The sequence below is a fragment of the Athene noctua genome, chromosome 28 (genome assembly GCF_965140245.1).
Source record: "Athene noctua chromosome 28, bAthNoc1.hap1.1, whole genome shotgun sequence".
NCBI lineage: Eukaryota > Metazoa > Chordata > Aves > Strigiformes > Strigidae > Athene > Athene noctua.
Window position 1 is genome coordinate 1,363,231 of NC_134064.1, and position 17,548 is coordinate 1,380,778.

The window sequence follows — 17,548 nt, forward strand, 5'->3', positions numbered from 1 at the left end:
CCCTGCGCCCCCAGGAAGGCCCCCTCTCAGAGGAGGCTTCGCCCCCAGGGCACATCCCACCCCCTGGGCACAGCTTGGATGTTGGTGCCCACCCTCCCACCCCAAAACCATCTCAAACATCTGAGCTACTCCCTGCAACCCCCTCCAGAGGAAAAAAAAAAAAAGAAAAAACTCAACCAAACAAAACCAACACCCCCAGCACAATTTCACCATCGGGGCTCCATCCTCTTTCAGCACCTGCAAAAAAACCAGCACCCAAACCCAGAGCAGGACCTGCCCAGGGACCCTCAGCCGGGGGATGTCGGACCCTTCCCAGCAGCGCAGCTCTGCCCCGGCGGGTGCTGAAATCAGGGCTCAGGCAGTGGGATGGGGAAGGGCGGCATGGATAAATAAAGTTTAATTTGATTAAATAAAATGAAAGACACCAACGAGGTGCCTGTGCCGCTGGACTCTGCCTTCCCGGGGGTCTGGATTGCCACCGCCACCACCTCCCCTCCGGGTGACGTCCCCGGGAGCCTCCCGCTCACTTCCCGAGGCAGCGGCCGGCACACGCTTCGCTTTCATAACGAAATAATTTATTTCCTAACAGTTGAACAATACAGAATATCCATATACACAGCAAAGGTCTTCTAAAACATGTACTTTCTAAAAACGTGTGTGCTAACTGTAATAAAAAGCACCATTAGATGGTCTTGACACAGGATTCAGAATGACAACGTGGTATTTACAGCAGGAACTGAACGGCTGGAAACAGAACTTGTATTCTCCCATCTGCTGCTCCCTGGCTCTCGACTGCCCAAAATAAAGCCGAAGCCGGAGCGGGTTCGCTCTCGGGACGCAAAAAGAAGAAAATAGAGGGAAAAAAAAAAAAAAAAGATGGAAAAAAGCAAGTAAAACGTGTCAAACCTCCCCCCCGAAAAAGCCCAGACGGTTCTGGCTCGGATGTTTCGGGCAGCTCACGTGCCACTACGCCCGATAAATTAAAAGGATGAAACAAACCTCGTGGCTTTTGGGCAGAGCGAGGCCGTGGCGTGAACCCATCGCTACACAGGGGGGGTTTGGACCAAGTCCCGTTCCCGGCAGCTTCCCGGAGTTCTCCACCTGGCCACAGGCCCCGTCTCTCACCCCCCCACCCCCCCAGACGGCGGTTTGGGATCTGCCTTCCGCAGAGAGAAAAAAAGAGAGAAAAAAAGCCCAACCCGCAGAAGCGTGGTTTTGGTTCACACCCAACAACCGGTCGTAAACACGGGGGGTGTGAGCGGCTCCTCCCGCCCCACCCTTTTTTTTTTTTTTTTTTTTAAATCAGAGTCTACAAAAATGTCCTTCCTGCAGCTTATTTCTTAGGAATGCTGGTGGATCAGTGAATTCCAGGAAAAGGCTGGCACAGCCGCCGGGTGCCTCGGCCGACGTTTAAGGGGGGACCCGGAGAGACTGAAAGCGGCCGCAGACAGTCCCGGCTGCTCGCCAGGAATCAGCCGCCGCATTTCCAGCCTCGTCCCAGGTTAGTGCATCATTTTGGAGAGTTCCCGTTTCTCTTTGCCCCCCTCAGACTGGAGAGGAGCACATCCCAACAGCGCAAAGTCCAATAATTATTAGTTTGGGACAGAAACAAAAAGAAGGGGGGGAATAAAAAAGCAACCCCCAAGTGGTGTTTCACCAACAGAAGTAACTCAAAAAGGCACAACACTGAATAAAATAATTTACGCCGAATCGAACCCTTAAGCCTTGGTCTATCTAAATAACAACCAGAAATCAAGTGTTTAACCTCCCAATGAACCCCGATGGGGTTTTCCCGACGCCCCACATCACCCTTGCCCACTCCAAGGCAGCAAGATCCAAGGCTCCGGTGGGATTCCTGAGGTGGTTCCTAGAAGAAGGCAAGGGAGGGCTCCTGGCAAACGCCTACCTGAGCCACCAGCCTCAAAGTGCTGATATTCCACTTTCTTTTTCTCTGTGTTTTTCATCTTTTTGCTCTTTTTTTCCCCCTTCTTTTTTAAAGCATAGGGGTTTTGAGCTTGTGTGCCAAAGGCTGGCTGCCAGGACTTGGGCGTACCGATGCTAAAGGCTTCTGAGCTGTGGGTCAGTGCAAATCTGCTGGACATTGAAAATTCTGGCTGCTTTACAAAAACAAACAAAAAAATCCCCCGTGGTTTTGATTTTCTCTCTTTTAAAACCCAGTACGTGCAAAAAGAGCTGAGACTTTGGAGATTTCAGTCATTTGCTAGCCCTGTCTCCCATCCTCTTGCTTCTCAAAGACTTCAAACGATCCAAAAAATCGATTTAGGATGTTAAAAACCAAAACAAACCCAAAATAAAAAAAATAAAAAAAAAAAAAAAAAGACATTCGCCCGCACTGTGCAGCGGCAAAGCCTCGGCGAGCGCCTTTCTGGAAGGGGTTTGTACAGCCCTGGGGGGGGCAGGGGACACCCGGTTTTGTCTCTCAGCACTAAGAAAAGCCCTTGGGGAGCGAAGCGGCTCCTCGCTGGGTGCTGCGGCCTCGCTGAGAGCTGGGGCGAGCGGGTTGGGGTGGGGGATTGAGCGATGGGGATCGAGTGAGAGGTTTGAGGGGGCAGAAAAGACCTTTGCCTGGCTCACAGGGAAAAGAAACATCTCCGTTAGCAGAGCTCTGTGTATCAAAGTTTCCAGAATATCTATAAAAGCAGAAAGTTGTCACAACGTTAACTCCAGTACATTGGTTTCATAGAAAAATGAATAAATACTATTTATAGCTCACGTGTTTTCTGTACATTTCCGTGTGCTCTCAGGTCGGGACCCCCCCACCGTCAGGGCGGTGGGAAGGGCTCTGGCCCTTTCTTGGCATGTTTGGGTTTGTCTCCCTAAGGCGGCGACCGAAATCCTCCATGAGCCCCCCCACCCCCCCCACCCCACCCCAAGTGCCCAACAAGATCCCCGCTGGCCCCAGAAGTGCTTTGGAGGTGCCGCTGAAGCCGGGCAGGGTCTCGGGGGGGTCCCCTCGGGCGCTGATGGCCAGAGGCTGCCCTGCTCCCCCTCACCGGCCGGTTATTGCTAAACTGTCGCGCGATGGATTCGAACGGGGCCAGGCATCGCTTCTGTAAAACAGATGAGGCATCATCTTTGTTTTTTGTGCTAAAAGGATGGAGATAATCTTTGTTCATCTCTCCGAGGTAGAAAAAAAATTGTCCCCGAGACAAGAAGCGTGAAAAGGAAATTCCAGGAGGGCTCGTGGCTGCGAGGCAGGAGGTGGGATGGGGACGGGGACCGCTTGGTTTTAGGTAGGACAGAAAATTTCCCAGACCGAAGGTGTCTGACCCGAGGCTATGCGAGAGGGGGGACGATGACTGTGGAGCCCCCGCAGCCCCCCCGAGTGGCGTTCCCCATGCGAGTAAGGCTGCGGGAAGAGGGCAGGGCCAGGCTGGGCGTTTATGGCTACGCTGCTACCCTGAATATTTAGAGTTGGGGGAGAGGAGCGCTCCGGCGGCTGGTGCTGACACCTCTGCGCCCACCCAAGGCGCCAAAACGCTCCGTGCGCTCGTCGCTGACTTGTCTCTGCTCTCTCCTGGATTTAAACTACACAAAAGTCTGGCTCCACCTTTGGACCCTCACCCAAAAACTCAACATTTGGGCCCTGCCACCAATTATTGGGTACGTGATGTCACCGGACAAATGCGGAGCAGATCCGGAACACCGGGCAGTGCCAGCAAGGCAGAAAACCCAGAGATTATTTTTTTTTTTTTGAGGTTGCTGCAATATTCGCAGGTGCTTCCAATCGTGGCTGGAATGTCGGGTCTGGCAAGGAGGAGTTTCCAGGCGGGCAGAGAAGCCGGTGGATGCGAGCGGAGGTGCACTGCGGGGAGCAGCTCCTCACTCGCAGACCTAACGAGGTGTTCTGAGGCTTCGGCAAAGCTCAGCTTCGTTTCGGTCAGCGGTAGGTTAAGATTTTTTTTTGATGTGCAAAGAGAGTGGCAGGACGATCTGGTGTGCTACCTAATGAGATCCAAAAGGGAAAGAGCGACGGGTGAAACAGCGACGGGAGTTGCTTCTTATAGACCGAGAGGCAATTTCAACCTCTTCACGCCAGAGCTGGAGTAGCCCTCGTCACTACAGATGCTCTGCAGGCTCCCTCTTTCGTCCGAGTCGCTTGGGCTGCTGCTGCTCCAGTCGAGGTCTGCGGGAAGATCGTCTGTGCTCTCCACGTCCACGTCGATCTCTTCTGCAAGAGGAATGGTTTGTGTTACAACACGCCCGGCCAGACCTCTTGCCAGCCGGCCCCGCTCCGTCCTGAGCACTGGGTCTCACAGAATCCGAGAATCCTCTGGGTTGGAAAAGCCCTTGCAGCTCCTCCAGCCCAACCATGACCCTCACCCTGACCGTTCCCAACTCCCCCAGATCCCTCAGCGCTGGCTCAGCCCGACTCTTCAACCCCTCCAGGGATCCCGGGGACTCCCCCCTGCCCTGGGCAGCCCATCCCAACGCCCAACAGCCCCTTCTGCACAGAAATCCTTCCTCAGAGCCAGCCTGACCCTGCCCTGGGCAGCTTGAGGCCATTCCCTCTGGGCCTTGTCTCACCTCTATCCGAGTCGGAACGCTCCGAAGAAACAGTGGATCCGATACTGTCCATCCTTATCCTCTCTATCCCCAGCTTCTCCAGCTGCCTCTTCAGGTGCCGCTGCTCCCGCTGCAGCTGGTCTATTTGGTGTACGGCTTTCCTGTCGTAGTCTTCAAGCTTCTGCAGAGGAGGAGAGAGAAGGGGCCCTGAGCTTCCCAGCCGCACACAAAACATCACTTCTGCCCCCTAGGTCATCTAAATGCAACCGCTGTTGGTTGCTGGGGGGCTCCCTGGCCTCGACACACCCGGGACACGGAGCACACGAGTCACACGGATGCAACTTCCATCCTCCTGCAAGCCACAGATGTCAGAGCAGGGTGAGGCGTCTGGCCCGGGTATGGAGAGGTCTGGCCCTGGCCTGAAGCCGCTGGAGAAAGCACATAAAGTGCCTCCAAACAATTTACAAGCGCAGCGAGGCTGGAGCCGACCCCATCCTATTTATATATTTTCAGAGTCTTTGATAACTAGAGAGTTGAACACAGCCCGGTGCCAGCGCTCCCCAAATTATCTCTCAGCTCGTGGAGCTCTAAATACACCCAGCGAGGAGAGCCCTGTCGAGTCAAAGTCTAAAGGACAAAGAGTGAAGTAGGAAACACTTTAGAAAAGAAAGGAGAAAAGCAGCTGCGCTCTAATCCTGCAGCCAGTCTCATCCTAAGGCCTCCGGGTGTGAGGTACAACGTGGAAATTCAGCCCATTGATAAGGAGAATCACAACGGCCTCACTGTGCCAAAGGCAAGAGGGCAATGCTGACCTGTGACAGCGTTAACCCCGTCAGTATTGGCAAAACAACCCGGCCGTTACCTTCCTCCTGCTTGAGGATCCAGACACCCCGAAGCCCCCACGCCCCGTGCTGCTCTTGGATTACAGAATCATCGAGGTGGGAAAAGCCCTTGCAGCTCCTCCAGCCCAACCATGACCCTCCCCCTGACCGTTCCCAACTCCCCCAGATCCCTCAGCGCTGGCTCAGCCCGACTCTTCAACCCCCCCAGGGATCCCGGGGACTCCCCCCCTGCCCTGGGCAGCCCATTCCAACGCCCAACAGCCCCTTCTGCACAGAAATCCTTCCTCAGAGCCAGCCTGACCCTGCCCTGGGCAGCTTGAGGCCATTCCCTCGGGGCCTGGTGCTGGGGCCTTGGCTCCAGAGACTCATCCCCCCTCTCTGCCCCCTCCTGGCAGGGAGTTGCAGAGGGCCAGGAGGTCTCCCCTCAGCCTCCTCTTCTCCAGACTGAACCCCCCAGTTCCCCCAGCCGCTCCCCAGCAGACCTGTGCTCCAGACCCTGCCCCAGCTCCGTTGCCCTTCTCTGGCCACGCTCGAGTCATTCAATGGCCTTTTTGGGGTGAGGGGCCCAGAACTGAACCCACTCACAGCCCCTTGGTGGGGTGAGATCCCTTCCCTGTCCCTGCTGGCCACGCTAGTGCTGGTACAAGCCAGGATGCCATTGGCCTTCTTGGCCACCTGGGCACACTGCTGGCTCATGTTCAGCTGGCTGGCAACCAACACCCCCAGGTCCCTCTCTGACCAGCAGCTTTCACTGGCAACCGATCTCAGCACCCACCCAACAGGGACTCAGGCTGATTTATTGCGTCTTTCACACCGAACGAGCCCACGCTCACCTTGATGTGCAATTTAGCTTTCGTTAGTAAACTCAGAGTGGTGTGTCTGCTGGCCTCGGGTCCGAGCGGCACCAGCCCCTTCAGCTTCTCCAAACACAAGCGGAGGTGGGCACGCCTGTCGGAAGATCACACAACACACTGAGCGCTCATGTACTCGCTTCCCAAACGGTGTCTCAGCCCTGCGAGCTTGGATCATTGGGCTGGTTGGAGGCTAAACCCAACCAGACGCCTTCCCACCCTCTGCTTCCATACGTTGGGAGAAAACTGTCAGCCAGAGGAAAGGATCTCACTGAAAAACCTGACTCCAACTTTGGCCAACCCCACCTACAAACCCTGCCAGTGCCTTTCAGGCTGTTGGGACGCTTGCTGGCGAGGAGCTGCCAAAAACCTCATTCTTTTGGGTGAGGGTATCTGCTTTTGGTCTTCCTCCTCCCAAAAAGCTTCACTGCAGGGATGCTGTTCAGCCACCACCTTGCTCCACTGACAGCTGAAACCACCTGGGCTGACACCACGCAGCTGTAAACCCCGCGCGGCCCTCAGGAATGCTTCTTTCCCTATTTTTAGCAGGAACAGCACAGGAGCCTGCCAAAAATCCTTCCCTTTCTCTACAACACCAGATTTTGTCTGCATTAATACGTAAGCTAATGCTCTACCGCTCACACCCCGCTGCTGCGGGCAACTCTGGCTCTTGGAGGAAAACCCTTTCTCCATCGATAACCAAGATGCTCCCAGCACGGGCCAGTTTACTTTGTGTTTACACTCCAACCCCAAGATTTAGGTCACATTCTTGGGCACCGGTTGCAACACCCGCCTTTGAAATACCCGATTGACACAGGCAGCTGCAAATTGGGATTTTGCAAGTACCTGCCTATCTTGTTTTGCACACGCTAGGAGTAAACAGGCATTTGCCTACACAAAGTACCTCCTGAATTATAATGCAAACAAAACACGTGGTCTTCAGTCTTCGGGTAAATCCCAAACACTGACAGGCTCAAAGATGAGCCTTTGCAAAGATTATTTACCTGAGCAGGGGGGGAAGAGCTGCCCGGAGCAGTGCAGACCTGTCTGACCGTGCCATGCAGCCTTACAAGTGATTTACCTGCGAGATCTATGGATAAGGAGCCAGCCCAGCCGCACTGCGTAAGGGCTGTGGCAGCAAAACTGAAAATCCTCAGCTACCTTTGCAAAAAATCCCCTCAAACCCTTATCATGTAGGCTGTTCACACCAGAAAAATGAATGGAAAAAAACCAGCTCGCCCTGCCTAGCAGAAGTTAGGCTGGGGGGGGGGGGGGGGGGGGGGAGCACAGCAGCAACCCGCCCCACTTGGTCAGCACTGAGCAACTTTCTGGATTACACAACGCCAACGCCGGAGTCAAATGTGGCGTTTCCGCTTCGAAGTTTGAGGTGTCGTGTCTGTAAAAGTGTGTTTCTGCCATGCTTCACCCAGCTGAAACTGCTGCTTTGCTTAAAAAAACCCAGAAATCCCACTGGCTTGTAATAATAAAAGGAAATAACTCTCAAAGGATTTGTTTCCTGGGAAAAGGCCCTTCCAAGCCCATTGTTGTGTTTCATTGTGCTTGGCCTTGTGAGACACCCATCCTCCCGTGCCCCCCCTCCCCGTATCAAGGCAAGTTGCTCCTCGTGGCGGGGGGGAGGCCAAGATTCACCGGCTCAACTGCTACAGGATGGGACTGAGGTACCCCTAAGGAGGAGCGAAGGAAGAAGGGGCGCGTAACTCCTGTCCAGAGAGCAGCTCATTTCTCCAGCTGCCCTGTTCGAAGGGGCGGAAAAGACAAAGCACTTACTGCACTCGCTTGTGCAACTTCAGGAGAGCGGGCTTTCGACACTCCTCTGCTCTAAACAAGGCGAGCCTCAAGTAATCAAATGCTGATTTTCTCGGATTTTTTCAAACAAGGAATAAACGTCCCTGGCCTTTTCTAACCCACGTCACTTGTGACACAGTTCTGCCTCTGAAGGTACAAACCAACCAAGTTCACACCAGTCCTACGCTGGCAGCAGGACACGGTAAGATTTGAGCCACATCCAAGCCATGCTGAGAAAAAAAGAGGAGCCGACCAAGGACACAAAGTCATTGTTCAGCCGGATGACAAAGACCACACCGGTCTGTGGCAAATAATCACACTTATGTGTAGGCACAGCTCCAGTCGGGTACCTACGCCCTGACTGTGGGTGAGCAGAGGGTGACGGTCACCCCACCAGCACGGGATTGCCCCGGGGAGCTGGGAAAGGGCTGGAAATCCTTATCCCTAGCAAGCTGAGAGGTGGGATGAAGGGAGTAACGCTGCTTGGGGTTTCACTAGCGAACCTGGAGCTGCTAGAGAGATAAATATTCCCATCTCCTTATTGCACAGCTGCTCTGGTGGCCAAGGACAGGGAATGCTTCAAGTACGAGCAACATCAGGAACCTCCTTGGTGACCACCTTACCCAGCCGTCCTGTCCCTTCTCTCCCACTCCCCATCCCAACGGCTCCCCGAGCCCCATTCCCAACCCCTGGAAAAGCAGTGATTCACCCAAACCCAGCTCCTACCAAACCTCCAACACTCACCGGTTCTTTTCCATCTCGTTGTGCGTTGACCTGAAAAAGAAAGAATGAGTTATTAACTCCTCTGTCTGACTAGTACAGCACAATTAGGATTAACACGCAGGCCTTAGTAAACACTGCCTGGAAAAGCTGCAAACCTTGGGGACTGCTCAGTACCCCGGGGACGGTGAAAACCGTGGAAGGGACACAGATGATCTGGTGCAATGGAAAAATTGCCAGATAAATGGCAATAAAAGGGCCAGTAAAACCGTAAGACGGGATTTGAATGCAGAGAGGTTCGAATTTTAGCACTAGGAGCAGGATGAAGCAGCTGTGTCAGTGCCGTGACGCAAGGCAGCGCACACCATCCACAGTGAAGGCTCTCGAGGCTCGTGGTGGAGAAGGGGAAGCGGCAGCCCTGAGAGCGGCCACACGCTCAGGGCAGAATGGCTCATCTCCGGGCAGGGAAGTTGCTCCATCTCCACACAAACCTGCAACCGAGCCTCTATCAGAAAGCAAGTGGGTTTTCAGAGAGCGCAGGTGTCCTAGAGCACTTTTTTTTTTTTTTTTTAAGCAGCTTTTTAAATATTTCTTGCGCAAGAAGAGCAAAGAAAGCAGAAGAACAGCTGTATTGTATTGTGTCCAGTTTTGGGCACCTCAGTACGAGAGAGATCTGGAGGGGCTGGAGCGAGGGCAGAGGAGGGCAGCGAGGCTGGTGAGGGGCTGGAGAATCAATCCTGTGAGGAGGCAAGGAAGGAGCTGGGAGTGTTCAGTGTGAGGAGGAGGAGGCTGAGGGGAGCCCTCATCCCTCTCTGCAGCTCCTGAGAGGACATTGCAGAGAGGCTGGGGCTGGGCTCTGCTCCCAGGGGATCAGGGACAGGACAAGAGGGAACGGCTGGAAACTGCCACAGGGGAGGGTCAGGCTGGGCAGGAGGAGAAAATGTTTCCCAGCAAGAGTGGTCAGAGAGTGGAACAGGCTGCCCAGGGAGGGGGGAGTCCCCATCCCTGGGGGGGTTTCAGGGCCGTTGGGATGAGCTGTGGGGGATGTGGGGTGGGGGAGAACTTTGTAGAGTCGGGCTGAGGGTTGGACTCGATGATCCCGAGGGGCTTTTCCAACCTGAATGATTCTGTGATTCTGTGATCCTTGGCACATAAAGCAAAGAGGCGGGGGCTGACAGCTCAGGTGCTCGGTGCCACCCTCAGGGAAGACACGCTGCTTTTTGCAGGCCGTGTGGCATCCCAGCAGTCACGTCTTGTGCCAGGAGCCCCAGCCCAGCTCAGGACACACCGGCCACACAAAACAGCAACTGGGAACCCCCAAAGTCTCACTGACATCCAACATTTGTGCCTGTCTCCATTGTTCAGCCAGTCATCTCTTGGCAAAACTGAGGTGAGCTGCCAGGAAGACGACGTGTAAAGATTCCCCGTGTCCAACAACGGCTTAACACCTCTAAACAGGAGACGCCAAGTGTCAAGTTGAAACCCAGGTGGGCATTAAGTCCATCTAAGAATTCCCCTGAAGCTCCTAATTTCGACAAAACTAAGAAAAGGCAGAAAACCCAAGCTGCTACTTATTTTCTCTCCAACAAAACCCGAGCACCAAGGCTGAGGCTTAGGGAAGAGCCACTTCCCTGCCCGCTCTCCTTAAAATCTCAAGAGGCCACCTACTCTAATTTAGGAAAAACGTTGTCACGTGCCTGAAAACTTCAAAGATGTGGAAAACCCACCAGCTGTTCAGGTAAGGACGCCTACCTGGAAGTCCTCATCAGCTCTGGGAGTGTTGGCTTCCCCCAGGCCCTTGATGCTGAAAGAAAAACAAGGAATGCCACAGACACACCAGTAGAAGATGCTCACAGGGATCATCTTTGCTTTGCCAGCAGCATTTTATGATGGATCACCACAGCTTGGAAGCCACTGCAGCCCTCCCATCTCTCTACAAGATTCGTCTTAGCTCTGCTCCTTTTTATTTTGCTTTCCAGCAGTGCTGCTTGATACAACCTGCTTCCAAAGGCCAGTGCCCTGCTTGCAGGCAATCACAGAGAGCCCAAAAATTATTTTAGTGGAGATGTTTCTCACTTAAACAGACAGGCATCACCCTGACACACAGGGGAACATCGAGTTCTCCTCAGCAGAGCGTCTGCAAACGGCCAGGAAGGACTCAGGTCTTTGACTCCTGTGGGATCTCTCCATTAAACTTTTTTCTGGATGAAAGTCCTGTGTTTTACACCAACCCCCACGGCACAGCACTTGCAAACCTCATGCAAGGCGACAGAATGCAGTGAGCCTGAGCTCTTCCCTTGGTCATAAATAAGCCAAATGCTTTTTGAGCATCGGTACTGACAGAGACCACTACGCTTTTATTAGTAACAAATTCACACCCTCTTCTGCGCCTTTGTTTCAGATTCCTTCTTCGTATGGGTTTTCTTTTGTTTGTATTCACAACTGATAATATTTTAAAATAGGTTTCTTAGATGACAGATTTTAATTTTGCATAAAATAAAAGGGGAGCAGGGACCAGAGGGAACGGCAGCTCCCCCGGGGGCTGCAGACCGCCTTGCCATGTGCCCCCAGATCCCTTTCTAAGCACCACCACGCCCAGCGAGTCCCTGATCGCACCTTCTGCTAACCAAAACCTCACCCATCAGCCTCTAACAACCAGCATTGCCTTCAAAACCTGGTCTTCTCTCCTGCAGACCATAACAAAAAAGGTAACAGCAGGCGCTGCAGCTACCTGTTCTCTCTTTAATACAACACAGACCTTTGTTCTGCTGTTGTGATTTGCCTTGAGTGAAGAGCAAGCTCCAAATCTGCCAAAAAGGAAATTCAGAGCGTGTGCAGGAGTGACAAACACACAGGAATTCACTCAGAACCTGCCTGAGACAAGACCGAGACCTCACCTGCCTTCTGCTCCCATAACAGGAGTCCGACAGCCCCAAAACCCCTGCGTGGGAGGGAGACAGAAACGCCCCAGCTCAGGGAGACACCAGGATTCAGGGTACAAACAAAACATGTGGGGCATTCCGGGCAGTATTTGTGGTTACGCAGCTATCAAAGGTCAGCTGTCACTGCGTCACACGGATGAGTTTGCTCCCAACCAGGAAAATGTGACATATCTGGTGACATCGCTGCCTTGCTCCTCCCTGGGCAAACAGCCTAAAATAGGGCAGCGAGAAAGGAAGCGACCGGCCGCCAGTGACGCGTCGGGATGAACCTGCTCAGGGTTCGCTCTGCCTGACAAAGTTTCCCTCGCAGGCGTTTACAGGGGCTGGATGTGTGTGTCCTGGCACAGCAGGAGCACTCCGGAGCCAGCCCTCCCAAAAGTCAGCTGATAATTTCACCTCGACAGTGCCCCAAGTGATTTTAACATTATTAAAGCGACCAAATAAACCACGACAAGGTGTTGGAAAGAAATAATTCAGCACAGCAACTCCAGTTTGCACCATGACAAAAGTGCCGGCTCCGAGGTGGCAGTTTCTGTTGTACAAAAACAGAAGAGTGAGCAAATAAAACGAGACTCGGAGCATTAAGTGATTAATCCACGGGCCTGGGAGGCATCATTAAATACTCCCTGGAAAAAAACAAAAAAACAAAAAAACAAACAAACCCCAGGCTGGTGGGACTTGCTCCTGCAAAACAATGCAGCTGCTTGGAGCTGGCTTCAACTTGGAAAAAAAGGTGTTTTAGCATTCCTGAGAATGGGCTATGCGTTTAACATCAGAGAGGAATAACCTGCGTCGAGACTCTGGGTGGATTTTGGGGAAATAATTAAGGAATATCCTTTTTTCAAAGGAAAGCAGCACTAGGTTATTTAACTGAAGTGTTGAACAAAAACCCTGTGCTCGGCCAAAAGCGCATTAGAAAAATCTTGCTTTCTTTCGGGAGAATCCTCATGGACTGAGAGTGGTTTCACTTCTTGAGCTTTGGCGGTGGACGCCTGAAATCAAAAGCTCAACTTCCACATTCCCTTCAGCAAACCCATCCGCCACGTCAGAGGATTGCACGTTTCGTACCCAAGTTTGCCCAAGATGGGAGGTTTCTCCTCACGTCTTGCCAGGATGTTTCGGACAGACTGGCCCAGCACCAGGGCTGCCTGTCGATGCTGATAAGAATCTCGGGATGGAGGCATGAAGGGGAAGGGGCGGTGCGGTGTGGAGGGCCCCGGGGCTGGCGGGAGGGCTGTGACGGCAGGATTGTGTCACAGCCCCGGCACCCGGTGACGGGAGGGTCCCCCTCAGCCCCTGCCAGGCACCCTGCGCTGGCAGGACCTTACTGGATCTGGGCACCCAGTGACAGGAGGAGGGTCCCCAGCCCCTGCCAGGTGCCCTGTGACAGCAGGACTTTACCGGATCTGGGCACCCGGTGACTGGAGGGTCCCCCCGGCCTGCTCACATGCTCCGTGACAGCGGGATCCTACCGGAGCCCGAGCACCCTCCGTGACAGTAGGGTCCCCCCTGCACTGCCAGGCGCCCTGTGACAGCACGGCCTTACCGCACCCCAAGCAGGCGGTGACAGGAGGGTCCCCCCCACCCCGAGCCCATCCACACGCCCCGTGACAGCGGGACTTTACCGGAGCCCGGTCGCCCGGTGACAGGAGTCCGCCCGGTCCCGCCGGGCAGGACCCTGACAGACCCGAGCACCCCGCAACTGCCGGGCCCAGCCCCGCCAGGCCTCAGGGGCGTCCGTCGGTCCGCGATCGCTCCCCAGCTGTGGGTGCGGGGTCCCGGGCAAAGCCACCCCACCCCCGCGGTACCGGCCATTACCTGCTGCCGCCGCTGCTCTTCCTGGCCTTGGCACGGCGCCTCAGGGCCTCTCCGTCCTTACCGCCGGGCAGCAGCGAGGCGTAGCCGTGCTCGGCTTCTGCGGAGACACAACCGCGGGCCGCCCGTCACCGCCGGGCCCGGCTGAAGGGGGAGAACGGGGCCGGGCCGAGGGGGGAAACCGGTACCTCGCTCCCGCCGCTCCAGGTACTCGGCCGCCTCCAGCAGCATCTGGATGTTGAGGCCGCCGCAGGCCGCCATCTCACCGCGCTGTGAGGGCCGGGCCGGGCCGGGCCGGGAGCGGCGGCGGCGGCGGCGGTGGGGGGGGGGGCGGCGGCACCGTCTGTCCGCCTCGCCCGGCCGCTCCGCCAGGCCCCGCGAGGCCCCGCCCCCCGTCGCCGCTCATTGGGTGACGCCCCCCCGCCGCAGCTGCCCATTGGAGGAAGGGTGAGGGAGGCCGCGCCCAGCGCTTAACAGGCGAACGAGGGAGGGAGGGGGCCGTGCCCGAGGCCACGCCCCACACTCGCTGTCATTGGTCGAAAGCGCCACGCCCTCCCGCGGCGCTCCGCCCACCCAGCGGACAGCCTGGCCCTTCCCAACCGCCTCGCCCCATTGGGCGGCACGCCCTGCCCCGCCCCCCGCCCTGACTCACTTCCTGCTCGGACAGCCAATGGCGGGGCGGGAAGCGAGGAGGGGGCGGGGCAAGCACGGGGACCCCCCCCCACAGGGCAGGAAGCGCCGCCCGGGGAAGGACCCCCCCGGCAGCGCAGGGAGCACCCAAAGGCCCCCCCGTACCGGGAGCACCCCAGCACAGCACCCCCGGGGGCAGGTGTCCCCCCAGGGCTGCAGGGGACAAGGGGGGGACCCACCCCCTGCACCGCTTCCTCCCCGGACTGGTAACTGAGGGGGTTGAAGAACCAGCCCCCCCAGCCACTCCCCTGCTCCCCACACCTCCATTTTGACCCCAGGACTTCCTTCAGCCTCTCCCCGCACCTGGGGCAAACCAGGTGTTAATTAATTAGCAAAAGACATTAATTAGCAAAAGATGGAAGCCAAGAAGCAAGTTTTCAGGTCTGAAAACACTCAGCTGGGCTGCTGAAAATAAGAGAAAAAAAAAAAAAAAAGTGGTTTTCTGCAACAGAAGGCCCCAAATGGGTGCTGCTGCAGCAACTGTATTTTAATTTATTTGTATAAATTCATATGTACTTGTGCGACACAGGAACTAAAACGTTTTGGGGTATAAAGTCCCCAGGACATGCAACCACAAGGGAAACAACCAGGTGGAGGTTTCCGGCAGCCTCCTTGTCCCCACTTTATTTCTGAATTACAAAAATAAAAGGAAAAATATATACGGGGTTTTATTGTAATGGGGAACAGGGTGTGTCAAAAAACAACAACAGGAAAAATACAATGAAATCCCGGTGAGGAATAAACCATGAAGGATATTGCAAAAAAAACCCAACAAACAAACAACAAAACCAAAGACTCCGGGAAATGGTGACTTGTACCCGCTCTGGCTGCGGGGCAGGGCGAGCACGGCAGGATTTGTTGGGAATAACCCCAAATTCCTCCAAAATCTGGTCTCCGAGCTGCCCACACCAGGAAGCGACGTCCTTCTCGGCGGGTGGTTCTCCCCCGAGTGAGCCCAGCGTTAAGCGATAAAATCCAGGGGTCTGTTGAATCCTCCTTTTCTGTTCATGTACTGCCTGCAGCCGGAGGGGAGGAACTGACGTCAGCACAGGGACAAAACCCCTGCGAGGCTCCCATCACTGAAGAAATCCACCCCAAAATACCCTGTAAACGTGCTCAGCGGCCGTGGGGAATCAAATTCCCCGCAGATTTGCACAAACAAGGGCAGGAAACCTCCCAGCCAGGAGGCGTCTCGTTTGGGCTCGGCTCTTGCCAGTTCTGGGCCCATCTGGCTAAAAGCCAAAGCCTGGCAGCACAGCCAAGCTGTACGCTCCAGTTTCCATCAAAAGGGGAACAGAATTGATAAACTGAGTGGTGGGTTGGGTTTTTTTTTTGTAAGAAACAGGGAAACAGTGTTGCTTAAGCAGGCCCACTGCTCCAATTCCACTCAGGCCACACCTGGTACATCCTGCCTGCAGGCAACATGCTTTTGCTGCTCATCTCTGTGCTTTCACCACTTCCAGGAGAAACCAGAGGCCTCTTACCTCTGTTTGACAGTAAAACCAGCAAACTTTGCCTTTTTCTGAAGGCCTGAGAAGCCAGATCTCCCCCCCTGCACACGCTGAGAGACAGCAGCTTCGTTGTATGGCCGCAGAGTTTCCTCCACGCTGCGCTAGCTCGTCAAAGAAATTCTCTTTCTACCCAAAAAAAAAGGCTGGGCACAAACCTGTACTTCCTCTTCTGGGACACATTGATGGCATATGCATTTGCGGCACCGTCCACCTTCTTCCCCTGAAAGTCATCAAGAAAAAAGGTCACAAAACTCAGCATGTTACCCCCAAAAAGGGCACAGTGACACCTCCAAGCCCATCGAAGGCAGTTGTGGGCTCCACCAAGCTGACCCACACTCACTTTCGTTGTGTCGAAAGAGGCAAACCCCATTGTTTTCATCATCTCAATTTCCTCTTCTGTCTTGCCCTGCAAATCTTCCTCTACAGAGGCAAATAAATGAGTTTAACAAAACACAGTCACTAGGGTTCACCAAAAGCATTTTAATTAAGCACCTGCGTGTCCCCTGGGCTGGTCCCAACCCAAATGCGGAACCCGTGATATATTTAATGAGGAAAATCCACCCCCTCACCTGTGATCTGACGCTCTTTGCCTTTGGAGTCCTTTATCTCCTTCTTCTCTTCATCCCGCCGCTCCTTCAGCCGTGGCGGGGACGAGGAGCTGGATCGGTGCCGTCTCGGTGACCTGACGTTGCAAACGCAGGGGGTTTGCAGCTTCCCGGCTGTGCCGTTACCGCAGACAGTTTTACAACGTTGATGAGTTCCCACCAGCCCCTTGCTGCCTTCGGCTGGGCTCTCTAGCTCATCCCCACCCCGGTGTTGGTGTTTCTGCCCCTCACCTGGACCGTCTCCTGTGCGGGGAGCGAGAACGGCTCCTCCTTCTGTCCCTGTCCCGGGACCGCGATCGCTCTCTTCGCCTCCTCTCCCTCTCCCGGGAGGTGGACCGTGAACGCCTGCGCTCTGCTTGGAGAAAGGCAGCGCTCGGCTTAGCTTCTGCTTCCTCACATCTCTCTCCCTTCACTGTCCCATTTTCAGAAAAAATCCCACCCACGCTGCAACAGCTTCCAAGCAGAGACCCCATAACAACCCCCTCCCACCGATCCCTCCATGGCTGGGCTCAGAGACCCCCACCAGCACCCACAGAACTGGGAAGAGCGGCAGGAAAAGCCCTTCGCCCAGGAGTGGGGTGACCAACCCGTCGGCAGACTGATCCCTGAAAAGCTGAGGTGCTGGGGGGGGGGGGGGCGGGATTCGGTGTGCGTGAGAAGGAGATGGAGGAAGGGAGCGAAGAATCGAGAGCTCATCACCGCCTGCCCGCCCGCCCTGGAGTTTTACCCCCTCGCTCAAGAAGTGGGTGAAGCCCCAGGGCTCCCCGACCCGGGCCTGGCTCCTCCACCTTCCCCGCAAAGGCCCGGATCCTTCCTTCCTCCCGCCGGGGCCGGGTTCTCCCCGGAGCCGGTCCTCCGGCCCCTCCCTGGGTCCCCCCACGCCGCTCCCGCCCCCCGTTCCCCCTCACCGCGCCGCGGCGGCGACCGGGAGCGGCTGCGGCCCATGGCCGCCCCTCAGCGCCCGCACTTCCGGCCGCGCGGGCCCGCGCACCTCCGGCCCGTCCCCCCTTCCCGCTCCCGCCGGGACCGGCGCCGCCGCCTTTTGGTTCCGCAGCGAACACGGTCCGGGGGGGAGTCCCGAAGTCTGCGGGGCGGCTGAATCCCCCCCTCCCCGGCGGCTCCCCCTCCACATCCAGAGCCGTGGGCTGCGGGCCCGGAGCCTCGGCGAGGCCGTGCCCCCCCCCCCGGCGCAGGCCGGCAGCGAGGCCGTAATCCCGGCCCAGGCCCACAGGGAGGCCA

The 17,548-nt window shown here is 55.7% G+C and overlaps 2 protein-coding genes across 4 annotated transcripts; both read right to left on the bottom strand.

Annotated features, from left to right (window-relative positions):
- Nucleotides 1–553: 553 nt before the first annotated feature.
- Nucleotides 554–13,810, bottom strand: MXD1 (MAX dimerization protein 1). 3 transcript variants are annotated; one of them, XM_074928312.1, is made up of 6 exons: nucleotides 13,692–13,810; nucleotides 13,507–13,603; nucleotides 8,771–8,800; nucleotides 6,203–6,317; nucleotides 4,549–4,708; nucleotides 554–4,189 (listed from the first exon to the last, which is right to left on the bottom strand). In XM_074928312.1, the coding sequence occupies exons 1-6, from the start codon at nucleotides 13,762–13,764 to the stop codon at nucleotides 4,023–4,025; spliced, it is 642 nt and encodes a 213-aa protein (XP_074784413.1). In that variant the 5' UTR covers nucleotides 13,765–13,810; the 3' UTR covers nucleotides 554–4,022. The 3 variants fall into 3 exon arrangements, with proteins under 3 accessions (XP_074784413.1, XP_074784412.1, XP_074784414.1); XM_074928311.1 differs by having other exon boundaries at nucleotides 554–4,192; XM_074928313.1 differs by lacking the exon at nucleotides 8,771–8,800 and having other exon boundaries at nucleotides 554–4,192.
- Nucleotides 13,811–14,838: 1,028 nt separating this feature from the next.
- On the bottom strand, nucleotides 14,839–17,320 carry SNRNP27 (small nuclear ribonucleoprotein U4/U6.U5 subunit 27). The gene is made up of 6 exons (XM_074928540.1): nucleotides 17,218–17,320; nucleotides 16,541–16,661; nucleotides 16,274–16,386; nucleotides 16,045–16,124; nucleotides 15,860–15,924; nucleotides 14,839–15,209 (listed from the first exon to the last, which is right to left on the bottom strand). Exons 1-6 carry the CDS (start codon nucleotides 17,252–17,254, stop codon nucleotides 15,155–15,157), a joined length of 471 nt encoding a protein of 156 aa, XP_074784641.1. The 5' UTR covers nucleotides 17,255–17,320; the 3' UTR covers nucleotides 14,839–15,154.
- Between the last annotated feature and the right edge of the window lie 228 nt (nucleotides 17,321–17,548).